Source organism: Phycomyces blakesleeanus (genome assembly GCF_001638985.1).
Source record: "Phycomyces blakesleeanus NRRL 1555(-) unplaced genomic scaffold PHYBLscaffold_25, whole genome shotgun sequence".
In the NCBI taxonomy this organism is placed as follows: Eukaryota; Fungi; Mucoromycota; class Mucoromycetes; order Mucorales; family Phycomycetaceae; genus Phycomyces; species Phycomyces blakesleeanus.
In genome coordinates this window covers 498,676-511,430 of record NW_017265158.1, presented here as the reverse complement: position 1 = coordinate 511,430, position 12,755 = coordinate 498,676, and the positions used below count along the sequence as shown (strand labels likewise).

Genomic DNA, 12,755 nt, shown 5'->3' with positions numbered 1-12,755 from the left:
GTCTATTACTCTCTCTTATTGGGTTCAAGAGAAGCGTCATACGCCTGAGATGGGCTTGTATTGGCCAACAAGAGGTGCATTTGTTCTTTGATAACACCGACTCGCATCCGTGACAAGAGATTTCGGGCACCATTTGAATGGTTGTAAATTCCACCGTTGAAGGATACCGTCATGTCTTTTCCAACACTAGCTTGAAGATATTTGCGTCCTCCTGGATGATCAAAGTTCTCAATATCGTACACAATACCATCCAGAAGTATCCAATCTTTGTTTTCCTTGTTGACATAATCTTTGTCTATTTATGATAATGTAATAATAATAAATCAGTTCAGAATGATTATATACACAGAGAGTGAGAGAAGAACGAACAAACTTACATTCTGACATGGTGTACACATGTAAGTCTTCTAAAGGTGTTCCAAAAGATAGTTTAGCCTTTGCTTCGGCAGTCTTCTTTTCGATCATCTGAAGCCTTCCTTTTTCAATTTCATTAGCAGGGAATGACTTAAGATCGGTCACCAAGCCAAAGAACCAGAGAGCCACAATAGCCCATTTTGTAGGATCATATTGGTAGAACAGTATGGCATTACGATAGTCTTGAGGAAACTGGTGATGGAAGTTGTGGTACCCTTCGCCCATCGTCACAAGTGCAGTGATCCACGAATTCTTTGGTGTATGGAAGTCGTCATAAGGAACATCGCCAATGTAGTGGGCCAAACTATTTACACAAAACGTAGCGTGATGAACAAGCACAAGACGAGTGACGGCAGCAAAGAAGAATCCACCACGAAAATCGCCCCATCCGAGGCCAGCAACCAGAGTAGGGAATATGAAGCCCATAAGAAGAGCAATGTAAGGATAGTGTTTGTGCTGGAACTGGACGATGGAGTCTTGCTTCAGATCTGCGGTATCTGCGAAGCCAATTCGGCTATTAGGGCGATTGACCAACATCCATCCCAGATGAGAAAAGAAAAATCCTCTTGTAGCAGCATAAGGATCCTTATCAGAATCAGTCCATCTGTTTTGGAAAAGAGGAAAGAGAGATATGAGCAGATGCTAGTTTACAACTCCTTAATATATACATACCTGTGGTGAGCACGATGACCTCTTGACCACCAATGAATAGATCCTTCGACAGCACCACTACCCATCAAGCAGAGTAATATTTTTATCGGAAGTTTTGCGGTGTATGATTTATGAGACCAAAGACGATGGTAACCTAGAGGATTTGTAAATCAAAGAAAGAAATCAATAAAAGGAACAATAGAGAAAAGAACCATTGATTTCAAAGGTTAGCTACAACTTGCCTGCAGTTATACCAAGACAGCACAAGGAATAGTAGATCCACGACCAGGCAAAAGTTGCTGTTTGGAGTTTTGTCGTAAAAATACCGTAGATACCAAGTGCAGGAGTGCTGGATAACAAAATAACGTGCACCCAGTTGATGTGTTTGTACCAATTCTTTAAAGTAGTTGGTTCATCGAATAAGGGTGGCATATCAGTTACAGGCACAGGAAGCTGCCGACGTTCTGTCTGAGTGAGACCATCGTCCAAGACTGTCATAATTGGATTAGATTGAATTGTACTGGGTTGTGATGAGATAGTTTGAATGTAAAGTGAGTTAAATGATATAACTATATATACTTATCTTTTATATATGCCTTTTTTTTAAATTTATTTTTGGTTGTTGGTTTTGACATATTAAAAAAAAAGAATAAGCTTATCTTGTTGGGTATTGGAAGCCAATATTGGGGGTTATAGGAGTTAATATAATACCAACTATTGATATTTTGGTATTTTGGTATTTCTTACATTTACATGCAATATTTTCCCTTTGGGTTTTCGGTGTCAATTCCCAATTAAAGTGGTGTGATTTTCAATAGTCATAATACCTTTATTCTTTCTTGCTTCTTTCTTTTTTACCTTATAAAGTATATCATTTCCCCAGTTCCCCAAGTGCTAAGATATCACTAAAAATTGATGTAAATTATATAGGTAAAATTATAAATATAAATAAAACATTCAAACAGGGATTGTGGAATTATGGAATTCATTATAATATTAGATGTGTCTTTGGTAAATTACAGACAATATTTTGCCTTTTATTAAAAAATGATATTACCTTGTTACACTAAAAGTAATTTTTCAAACAAAAACATGAATTTAAAGGCATGTAATAGTAAGTGTGTAGTTACGTTGAAACTAACGCCTTTGAATAGTTTATATATATATAATGTATTCAGTGCCTGCAAAAATGCTTGTCTGTTTTTTTTTCAGTATAGTATTGTTTATTCCTTCCAAAAGAAGTGATGGCCGTCGTCATATCTTTCTCGCTCTCTATTTCTATAGATCGATTGAGCAATTGAACAACGAATCATATAACCTCCATATTATATATTATCTTTAAATATAAACTTTATACAATATAGCCAAATATCAATCTTAATCAGCAAGTATAATATACATGTCTTTTGTTTTGTCTTGTTTGTATATATGTTGGCGTGCCAAGCTTTTTATTAAAGCAAAGAAAAAATAAACAAGCAAAATATCATTGAGTACAATTATAGGTTAATACCTAGATGAGCATATAGCACTGTAGAAAACAAAAAGTTCGTTCTACAAAATTTAGAATTGGCGAATATACTACTTTACCAACTCTTATATTTTTGATGAATATTAATACTTCGAGAAAACTTATACTGCTGAAATAAATACACTGTGCTACTAATTATTTACACACAATAAAAGTAGAGAAATTCCATGTTGATGTTTTTAAAATATATAATTTCCAAGCATTTTCTTAATAATCTTGAGCTACAAGCGTAAAAATTCTGATTAGATTTATTGGATATAGCAATAAAGAAAAACCAAAATATAATTACAAAACACACAAGAGATTCTGGTGGCTGTTGGTTCTTATGTAACTTTACATATAATATTAGGTCTTAAATTGAACAAGCAAAGAAACCAAAAGACAAAAGACAAAAGTTTACTACAGTTTCACATGCTAAGATCTAGTGATCTGTTCACTTGTCTACCCAAAAATTCTTACAGCATAATTTACAGGATTTACACCTAGACTGAGACAATTAGAAAAGTTCTGCTTGATACAATCCAAACCTTTAGATTATGACATGTAAACAAGAAAATCAATCGATCAAAAGAAGCGTATTTCATTTTTGGATTTTTAATTATTTCGTCCAAATGAAATTTTATTCAATTAACATGAAAAATGCTGAATTGATTTATGGGTTCAACTTTGTTAGAAATAAATATCAAAAAAAAAGTTTCCAACGAGCTCAAAAGACAAATATGAAGAGGATAAAATAGGAAATATTGTGGTAACATTCGGGTCTATTCAGCAGCTATAACTGGATCAAGAAGATAAAGTAAAGCAAATATTCCAAGTAATATATCTAAAATCTATAGTTTTTTCTTTACAAAACTTGTTATAGCTCAGGAGCGATGAAGGATATATAGGAAGATATACTATATTTGCTCAAATGAAGAGTAAAGATATATCCAGATCTTATTGTATTTTGTGTGCCTTTTATACAATTTAATTAGATACTATACTGTAGGCTGTACAAAAAAAGAACAAGTATGAACCCTCAATACAAAAATTGATAATATAAAAAAGAAAGAAAGAAACTTTAATCGTACCACAAAATGTCAAAAGATAAATGAAAATAGCCAAGAGTAACTATAAATCTGTAGATATACTACTTTGATTCGCCAAGGAAAATTGGTCTCTTGTACAAATACTGAGACTGTTATTCATCACTTCCAAAACCTTTGGGATAGAAACGTGTCTAGTATGTGACTGTATATACAGACTAGAGTGTCTTCAAGTCTTCCAGAATCCTTAAATTCCAAGGCATACTACATGTGACCTCATAGAACAACCAAAAAAGGGAAATCCTGTTCCTTGCTTCTTCAAAGACGCCTAGTTCCATAAACATGACCACACGAAGCCGCACACTCCTTTTTCTTCAATATCGCAATTCGTATGCACGCAGCCAAGGCTCAACTCATCTATCCGGTGGCTCAACAGAACGAGAAGGCTTGATTGAAAGCTCGGACAGCATAATTGAGATGTCCGTCCTGCCACCTCAATGGTAAAATGAGAAAGCAAAGCTTATAATCTCACTTATAAATCACACTTTTCCAAAGATAATTGACAATTGATGCTCTTAGGGTTGACATTGTAGATCAGGTCGATGATGCTCTCGATCACATTAAAGAGAAAAGTAAACTTTGGTTATAAGACATATTTATTTTTGTATTATATGCACATCTCATCTCATGTATATGTTTCAGTCACTAGACTCGAGGGAATGCACCGTAAGCATTTACTTCCTGGGTTTGACGATCGGTCATCAGATGAAGAGGCTATTGAAAGATTGACGTCTGATATTACAGATGTAAGAATTTATGGAGTATATTCTAAAGGTGGAACTAATAAAAAGGTATTATAACAGGAATTTTATCGTATCAAACGTGACATTCAACGTATCCACAGTGAGGGATATGATGTGAGCGATGGCCAACAGGACTATTTATTAGCCAAAAATATTCAGACAAGCTTGGCGACAAAAGTTCAAGAAGTATCTTCCTCTTTTAGGAAGCAGCAGTCTACTTATTTACAAAGTATGTGTTTTCTGAGGAGGGACTATGAAAAAGAAGAAAACAAATGAAATAGCACTAAAAACTGAGCTAAGAAATCCAGGGACAAGAGAACCGAAAGGCAGATATACTTGGGCTAGAATCTAGTCTGAGTAATGAAGCAGCAGAGCTTTTGTTAGACGAAGATGCACAGGTTGTAAGTATCTTTTAAGTATTCATTTTGAGTTTATTATTATTATTATTATTGACTAAGGCTATTTTCAAAGGGATTCACTGAATCGCAGCTGGCGGTATTGGAATCAAATGAGGCTGTGATTGACCAACGAGAACGAGAAGTGAACCAGATTGCAAAGTCAATCCATCAATTGGCCGAAATATTTAGAGATTTACAGACACTTGTGATCGATCAAGGTTCGATGCTAGATCGTATCGACTACAACATAGAACAAACGACAGTTCAGGTCAAAGAAGCCGTGGTACAGCTGGACCAGGTAAGCAGCACAGCAAAGCTTGGCAAATTCGAAAGCATAGATGATTTACTTGTTTATTTTGTGCTCAAAGGGATCGCGTTATCAAAACAAAACACGGAAACGAAAGCTGATCCTTTTGTTGATCCTAATTATTATGTTATTGATTATGATTCTAATAGTAAAGCCTAAATAAATTAGGCTTAATTTAATAACTACTTTATCTATACATCCTGTGTATCTATTACACTAATATATACAGAAAATATTATAACAAGTGATGTACTCCATGGCTGGTTAATAATAGCATCTGGCATTGACCTGGTCTCAATGAGACACTATAAGTATCGTTGAAGACGCCAAGCATTTCTCCTGTCCAGATGTCTTTAATACTTGCAGACTCCAATCCAATATCTGAAAGTTTAAATTTGACTTCATGGCTAAGCCCTAGCATAATCTTGTAGACATGTGTATTAAATAGGCCAACACAAATGCTATTGTCTGGCATACGCTTCCACCAGACCTGTTTACGATTCTGCCAAGCATTCCCAGACCGGATGGGCTGAGCCATGATCCCTGATTGGTGAATGCAAATTATAACAGGATGGTTGAGCATACGGAGATACTTTTCTGGAATACAACGAGGATCAGCCCCAATACAGAACACAGAACTAACGAGCGCCCAAAAGGAGATATAAGAAAGTCGAACATCGTCATTATCCAGACCATCTACGCATACTCCATCCACTGTCATCCCTACGACAACGACATCCAAATCCAAAAAAAATCCATGTCGAGGACCGATTACTTGAAGATCTGCCCAGTTTGCTGTCTGGGTTATTCGTTGAAAAACGCGGTGAGATGAAGTCATGGTCTTTGTGGAATAAGATTCGATATCTATATAGATCCGGGCCCCATTTGCGATCTCTGCCCAGTCTGTTGCATAATCACTGTCCATGTACCAAGAAATCTCAAGCCATATGGAGTGTTGTTTAAATGCGTTCGATAACATCCTTAAACAAGCTCTGTTGTCTGGAGACTGATTTGGATAAAACGGATCTCCTCCTCCTGGACCACATCCGTCAACTTTGACAAATGAGACCCCCCAGTCGGAAAACTGTTCAGCAATTGAATTGTAGTACTTTTGGATTATATCCGTGTGTTTGTCAGGCATGTAGGTAGAGCCCTTGAATCCATTTCCTTGGCGTTTTTCTAGGACAAGATCTTTGAGATAGACGCCGGTGTTCTTTACTTGTGCATTGCGTTTTATAGCCTCTTTCCGAATACCGGGCAATATGTACAATCCTAATTTGTGTCCATTTCTAGCCAAATAATCCGACAATGCACGAATCCCGTGAGGAAATAAATCTCGGCGGTAGTCCCACCGTCCAAACTCATCACAACCTTCACTCCTAAGATTGATTAATATTCAAAACACTGTCGAATAAGACCATTAGCTTTACCATCCAGAGTCCAGATTGATGTATTGATACTGAGGCATCTTGGCTTTCATTACATCGGAGATCTCTCGAATGATCTTATCATTGAACCTATAGCATTGTTACTTATTGTCGATTATAACAATCGTGATTAAAAAATTACCATGGTGCAGTATGTTTACCACCGTAGCCGGGAACGTCATCAAGGATCTGGGTTGACCAAGTTGAAAATCCCAAGATGGGTTTGTTGGCCCAATCAGGTACTTTTTCAGGCATATCAAAGTTATTGGGAAGTAAAGGATACTCCAGATCAAAAATTCTCTACCTTTATATATATTATTTAAATTGCATATAATTATGTACTATCATTTTTAAGACCTTGCGTCATAACCCAGTAACAGAAAATGCGTTTGGTTTCCAGAGAAGCATTACACTTTAACGCGGGGGTCTAGAGAGCGGCGCATCAATGGCCAAGAGAAAATTGTGTATTGTGAAAATAGATCGTCAAGAATAACGACTCCACGCCCCAACCAGCACCCCCCCTTTTTTTAAAAAAAAAATTATAGATGTTTTAGATTTACTTTTATAGCAAGTTTTTCTTTTATTCAATTGATTGTTTCATATTGGCACTCATCCTCTTTCACGACAGGTTGTTTCCAAGCCAATACATTAAAACGTTAAAATGAATATGGCCAGGGAAGTTGTGACTTGCAGCCGTTCCTTTATATTTGTATTTCCATCCAAGTTTGATTTTCACATTTCCGTATTTTTTCATATTATACATCATGTCTCAAGTCTTGAATTCCTATCGTCATCTTCTCAGAGAAGTCAACATTCAAGTAAGAATCTTGATCCTTCTATTCTCTAATATATTCTGTATTAACCTAATGTGAAACAGTATACCAAAGGTGCCAACAATGACACATTTGCTAAAGAACTCAAGTCGATCTTCCGCCAGAACAAGGATGTCACAGATCCCAAAAAGGTCTCGGCCCTTGTTCAGAATGCAGACAATGTTCTTATCTTTTTGAAGAGTTCAAGACAACACAAGGCAAATATATAGATATATATATAACCATGACTGTGTTAATCGAGTGAAAAGTACATATTGGCTTATATTTTTTCTGTAGATTCTCCGCGATCAATATGCTGCCATTGTCTTGGAACAGAAGAAGCGTATTGAAATGTCAGCTCATCGTGTTGGATTGGAACTTCCCAAGCCATATGATCCCAACTCTCCTCTTCCTGGCTCCAACCCCGAGGCAGCCGTAGCTGACAGGGTTGCAAAGGCATTTGGAAACTAAAATACAAAAGCAGATGTCTTGAGAAAAAGAAAGAAAACAGAAGAGAAGAGAAACTTACTTAAAATACACCATGAACACACACACATACATATACACATATGAAATATCCTCTTTATTATCTTCATAATTAGCATACTGGCGGGCAGGATCATACTGTACACCTAATATCCTTATTCTATGAATAATATTTTCTAAAGAAAACAAATGGAGAAGTTTCTGGGATAAATCATATCAGTTTAACAATATCAAATCCTTCGTCAATATGTGCTGATTAATTTCAATCAATTTAAACTTTTACTAGAATGTACACAATATTATGTCTAATAATCCTAAGCAAAGAGGACTTTCTATGCCCAAACCCTATCTGTAGTAAAATTATATGAGGTTATAATGCTTATAAAAAGTGCAATGAATTTATTTGACATGCTGTGAATGCTTTCTATAGACCTCTCGAATCAAGAATGCAGCAACATCAAGATCCTATAGTGAAGCATCAAAGATTTTGTTAATGTGCTATGAAATATAAATTAGGAAGTCTTACCTGCCAATAGCAGAGATGGACACTGAGGGCACTTAAATAAGGATTCTCGAGTATCCCCTCTTGAAGACAGAAATCGACTCGTCCAGATGGATTAAGCTGTAACATTTTCTTTGCACCACTTGAGTCAATTGATCGCGGATTTTGTACCGAGCGATCCGTGGGTTTATTTGGTCGAACATGCTGTTGGTGTTGTAACGATCGGGACATATCTGTAGGCTCACTCGATGATGCCGTCAAATGGGGCGAGCTGTGGGAATTAATATCTGATTCGCTTGCATAAGGACGCGCAAGGCCAAGACCACGCATAAAAACATTGCTGGTGAACCCGGATTTTATAGACTCGTACATTGCTCCTGCACGTGTGGCAATATCCGTTCCTACATGAAATCCGGCATCAATCACACTTTTGAGACCTCCCTTAATATAGGGAATCTGTTCTGGTTTCAGCTTTACACTGTAATGGCGTGCAATAAGGGGCTCAAGTCGATATGCCACTGGATCTGACTAATGTATGTGTATATAAAAATTTACAATAAAATCAATAAAAGGTAATTGCGTATAAAATAAGGAATACCTTATGGAAAATATTATAAAGATTTTCGACAGCAGGATAACAAAATGTTACAGGTGATTGATCAGATGGAAGTTGTCCAGGTTCAAGCGATTTACGGGAGGCAATCTTGAGGCCTCTAAGAAGTAACATTATTCCAAGTGGTGATCCAAGTGCAAAAAAGTTTTGTACCGGAAAACTCAAAGGTATTTTCTTCTCCCCTGAACCCATAAGATTGTCCGTAATCTTTGAAAACAAAGACGTTGAGCCTGGGATTGGCTGTGAAGTAAGAATATCAAATGCCAAAAGAGACTACAGAGTTTTGTCTTAAAAAAAAAGGTACATATTTCTTAAATTACAATTTAAGGCAAATACTTACACCCAGAGAATGTCCTAGGATAGTGACCTTGCCTTTTTCTTCAAACCCAGGATTATGCTTTAAAAATGTGGCGTAGATACGGTTGATTTCGTTTGTAATGGCCTGGGCCATCTGGTCCCGGTAGTTATGGGTCATATAAAGAGGGACTGAGATTTTAAAGCAAAAGCCAGTTAGCTAAAAGACCTCCCCATTTTTTGGGAGAGACTTACTGTCGAGAAGAACATCCGAAACAATCATTCTAATATTGGGCACACCATCAAGTGTAATTTCATCGAGGGTTGGGGACCCATCATCACCATCGGGCATACCGAGATCAGACTCCTTGCCTTCTTCTTCTTCGCTGGCCATTCCAAACTGGATCTCGTGGCGCCACAAGATCGGTAATACCTGGATACCGTTTACAGGAGTATCTCCTGGTAATGTACTGACCGCGGTAGGGAAGGCAGTCTTGAGTGTCTGTCTCAACATGTTGACATCTGCAATAATATTTTAACTTATTAAGATACATCATTCGCTACATTTGACTATCTTACCGTGTACAAAATTCTGTCCTGTTCTCTCTGCCATTCTTTGTCCGATGCTATTTTTTGTAATTAATACTTAAAAGCAATTTTTAAAATGTATTTTAATCTACTTACCCGTGCACTACAAATATAAGGTGATCTATGGGTCTTAACTCTTCTTCACTATCTTCGTTCAAATAATCGTTGGCTTCTCGATGCATGTCTTCATTGGCTTTATTCTTTTCTTTACACTTTCCATCCCCGGGATTGGTGTCTCTCTCTCGGAAACTTCTATCTTTTTCAACTCTATCTTTAATAGCTCTTGACTGTGTTTCGGCAAGTTCACTAATATCTACAGCATTGACATCCTTGTGAGGTATAGGTGCTGAATGGGTGAGGGGTGTAGACTGGCTTTGTTTCTCAACCTCTGGATACCCGCGTAATAACCGTGTGCCACCCAAGTTTTGGTTGTTTGTTAACCGAGTGATAATTGTCTTTGCAATCTTTCCGCCAGTTGTGTCACTACTCGGATTCATTAGTGTCAAATAAACAAAGTCTTGCTCATCAACATACTATAATAGCCAGGCAGTACTTGGACCAGTATATACAATATATTGTCCAATATAGCTACCCAAAAGGTTCCATTGCTTTTCAACCGAATTCTCAGAGAGAGTCTTTTCAAGTCTTTTTTGTTCCAGGGCAGCTTGATTTGCATTTTCATCGCCATTGGACTCTGAAGGATCTGTTAATGGATCTACTTCCTCAACTGGGACCAAATAAGGCTTGTGCTTACTAATTATTTTTTGAATTGTTTAGTTCAAAATAGATTTCTGGTGACTATAAAACTTCTTAGAAAGGTTGACTCACTAGTATCCAAGTTCAATCTGTTCAGCCAGGACTTCTTCACATGGAATCCATTTAAATCCATCGCCTTGAATAAACCAAGTGGCTCTTCGGACTTCAAATGTAGGCCCCTCCCAGTAAACTGGACTGATGATACGTCGTGCCACATCTACTTCAAATAGATGATCTTCATTGACTGTGACGCTAGAGTTAGAATTTGGGCTCTAGGTAAGTTACAATGAATATTAGTTGAAAGTAATAGGTTTTAATTGACTAAAATAGCACAACCTTTAGCTGGTAAGCGTTCTCGAGGGCTATCGAGTCGCGCTTCGAAAAGGGCATCCAATTCTTAGAAGGTGTTCTGAGTTTTGGGATAGGAGTTGTTGCACTGCGAGGGAGGGTTTTTGCTCTTCGTAGTGAGATAGGGTCTACTATAGGACTGTCTATCGCATGAAACCTTCAAAGAGAATATATAAGATTCAGTAAATCTCAAAACGAACTTTTACCATCGCACAGCGAGATTGGGAACATCATCATCTGGAATGACACTTGATCGTCGCGTAGTTGGCTGGGGACCAGGTTTTTGAAATACCGAGTCTGGACTTGACATAAGGAAGAAATCAATAGAGTAGTATCAAATGGAAATTGGTTTGGGTGATAGCGTACACAGGCAAACAAAATATAGAGTGAGCAAAAGAAATGAGGAAGCTGTTAATGTAATAATGAGTCTAGCAAGTCACGCCGAAGTTTTGTGTATGCGCTGAAATATACTTGAGAAAGTATTTAAAGAAGTATAAAAGAAAAAGAGAACAGGCACAATGTATATTTTTTGATTGATTTTAATTGATAATCCCCAAAAAAATAAATAAAAATATAAAATATAAAAAAAAAAGTATTGATGTTTTATTTATAATATGTCTTTCATTGATCATACATAATACTATCGGGTGTCTTTCAGGATGGAATCGGAACCAGGTAAAATACTTGGCGACATGAATACAACATATCTTTCAACAGACTACTGTGTAAACCCAAAAAAGATATATATACATACTTTTATGTGTTTAATTGTATGTATAGCAAAAGTAATTTAATATAAAATATTACCCTCTCAACTCATTTATCTGAGCAATTCATTATGTATGATTTCTTCAATATGTTATGTAACAGCTTTTTTGTCCAAAATACAACGGCTTTTGTGGAACTTTGGTGTGATATTCAGTACGAGATAGGGAAGTTGAGTGCCACTTTTGGCAATTAAAGTTGACCTGGATTTACACATGAATTTTAGAGGCCAAGTAACACAATTTTTGTAATATCCATTCAATGGGCTGCAATAGAATATGTTTATAGCTTAAAAACTTGTACTTTATCGATAAATAGGTATAATAATTAGCTTATTTACTTCATTCTATATGTTTGTATATATGTATATATAAAACACTAGTGATAATATCGAAACCAATGATATAGTGGCGAAATGGTTTCAATGGCTGCAGAAATAAATTCTGATTAGTCTTAAGCAATACTTGGCAGTGTTCTTTAAAGCTGGCTGCTTTAATGCATAAGAGTATTATATTTTTCCTTTTTCTTGGCTCATAACTATAACACATGCTAATCCCAAAGCGAGAAAATTACTTAATCCTATCTCGTAAAGTACTTTTGATCAAATAAATCCAAAGATTTCAGTACCATGTACTTTGAATCTTGGCTTTGTCAAGTATGTAGATTAGAGGGGGGGTTAAGAAAAACAAAACAAAACAATAAAACATCTTGAAAATGACCTGCCTAATATTATTCTTTGATAATTATTATTATCTTTTAAAAAAATGATATTGGGACTTTATTTATTTACAGATACATCTGTATACAGCGAACGCTATACAAGGCACACAGTTTAAACATGCAAGCCGCACTTTTAAGAGTTACTAACTATCATGAATGGATCTTCTTTTCCAATAAACAGTACAGAAAAGTATTAAATTATTAAGTAACATATTAAACAATTTGCCATTATTTTTCATTATATAATATGTACCCTACAAATGTGTTTCACTGTATTTATCCAATGAGGATCAGCACAAGTGTGTTCACATCGAAACG

The 12,755-nt window shown here is 36.3% G+C and overlaps 4 protein-coding genes across 4 annotated transcripts; 2 read left to right on the top strand and 2 right to left on the bottom strand.

Moving 5' to 3' along the window:
• Positions 1 to 5: 5 nt before the first annotated feature.
• PHYBLDRAFT_156375 (hypothetical protein) lies at positions 6 to 1,563 on the bottom strand (the record flags this gene model as incomplete). The annotated part of the gene is made up of 4 exons (XM_018433484.1): positions 6 to 295; positions 378 to 1,018; positions 1,087 to 1,219; positions 1,308 to 1,563. 4 exons carry the CDS (start codon positions 1,561 to 1,563, stop codon positions 6 to 8), a joined length of 1,320 nt encoding a protein of 439 aa, XP_018286441.1.
• A 2,505-nt stretch (positions 1,564 to 4,068) lies between these two features.
• On the top strand, positions 4,069 to 5,864 carry PHYBLDRAFT_127661 (hypothetical protein). Its single transcript, XM_018429180.1, has 7 exons — positions 4,069 to 4,118; positions 4,198 to 4,250; positions 4,321 to 4,424; positions 4,482 to 4,650; positions 4,722 to 4,822; positions 4,893 to 5,117; positions 5,188 to 5,864. Exons 1-7 carry the CDS (start codon positions 4,096 to 4,098, stop codon positions 5,287 to 5,289), a joined length of 777 nt encoding a protein of 258 aa, XP_018286440.1. The 5' UTR covers positions 4,069 to 4,095; the 3' UTR covers positions 5,290 to 5,864.
• A 656-nt stretch (positions 5,865 to 6,520) lies between these two features.
• On the top strand, positions 6,521 to 8,083 carry PHYBLDRAFT_188731 (hypothetical protein). Its single transcript, XM_018439553.1, has 4 exons — positions 6,521 to 6,792; positions 6,954 to 7,371; positions 7,431 to 7,583; positions 7,663 to 8,083. The coding sequence occupies exons 2-4, from the start codon at positions 7,318 to 7,320 to the stop codon at positions 7,834 to 7,836; spliced, it is 381 nt and encodes a 126-aa protein (XP_018286439.1). The 5' UTR covers positions 6,521 to 6,792; positions 6,954 to 7,317; the 3' UTR covers positions 7,837 to 8,083.
• Positions 8,084 to 8,250: 167 nt separating this feature from the next.
• On the bottom strand, positions 8,251 to 11,262 carry PHYBLDRAFT_68952 (hypothetical protein; the record flags this gene model as incomplete). The annotated part of the gene is made up of 11 exons (XM_018442033.1): positions 8,251 to 8,316; positions 8,378 to 8,881; positions 8,952 to 9,239; positions 9,307 to 9,452; positions 9,516 to 9,782; positions 9,840 to 9,886; positions 9,945 to 10,331; positions 10,383 to 10,601; positions 10,677 to 10,876; positions 10,941 to 11,109; positions 11,159 to 11,262. 11 exons carry the CDS (start codon positions 11,260 to 11,262, stop codon positions 8,251 to 8,253), a joined length of 2,397 nt encoding a protein of 798 aa, XP_018286438.1.
• Between the last annotated feature and the right edge of the window lie 1,493 nt (positions 11,263 to 12,755).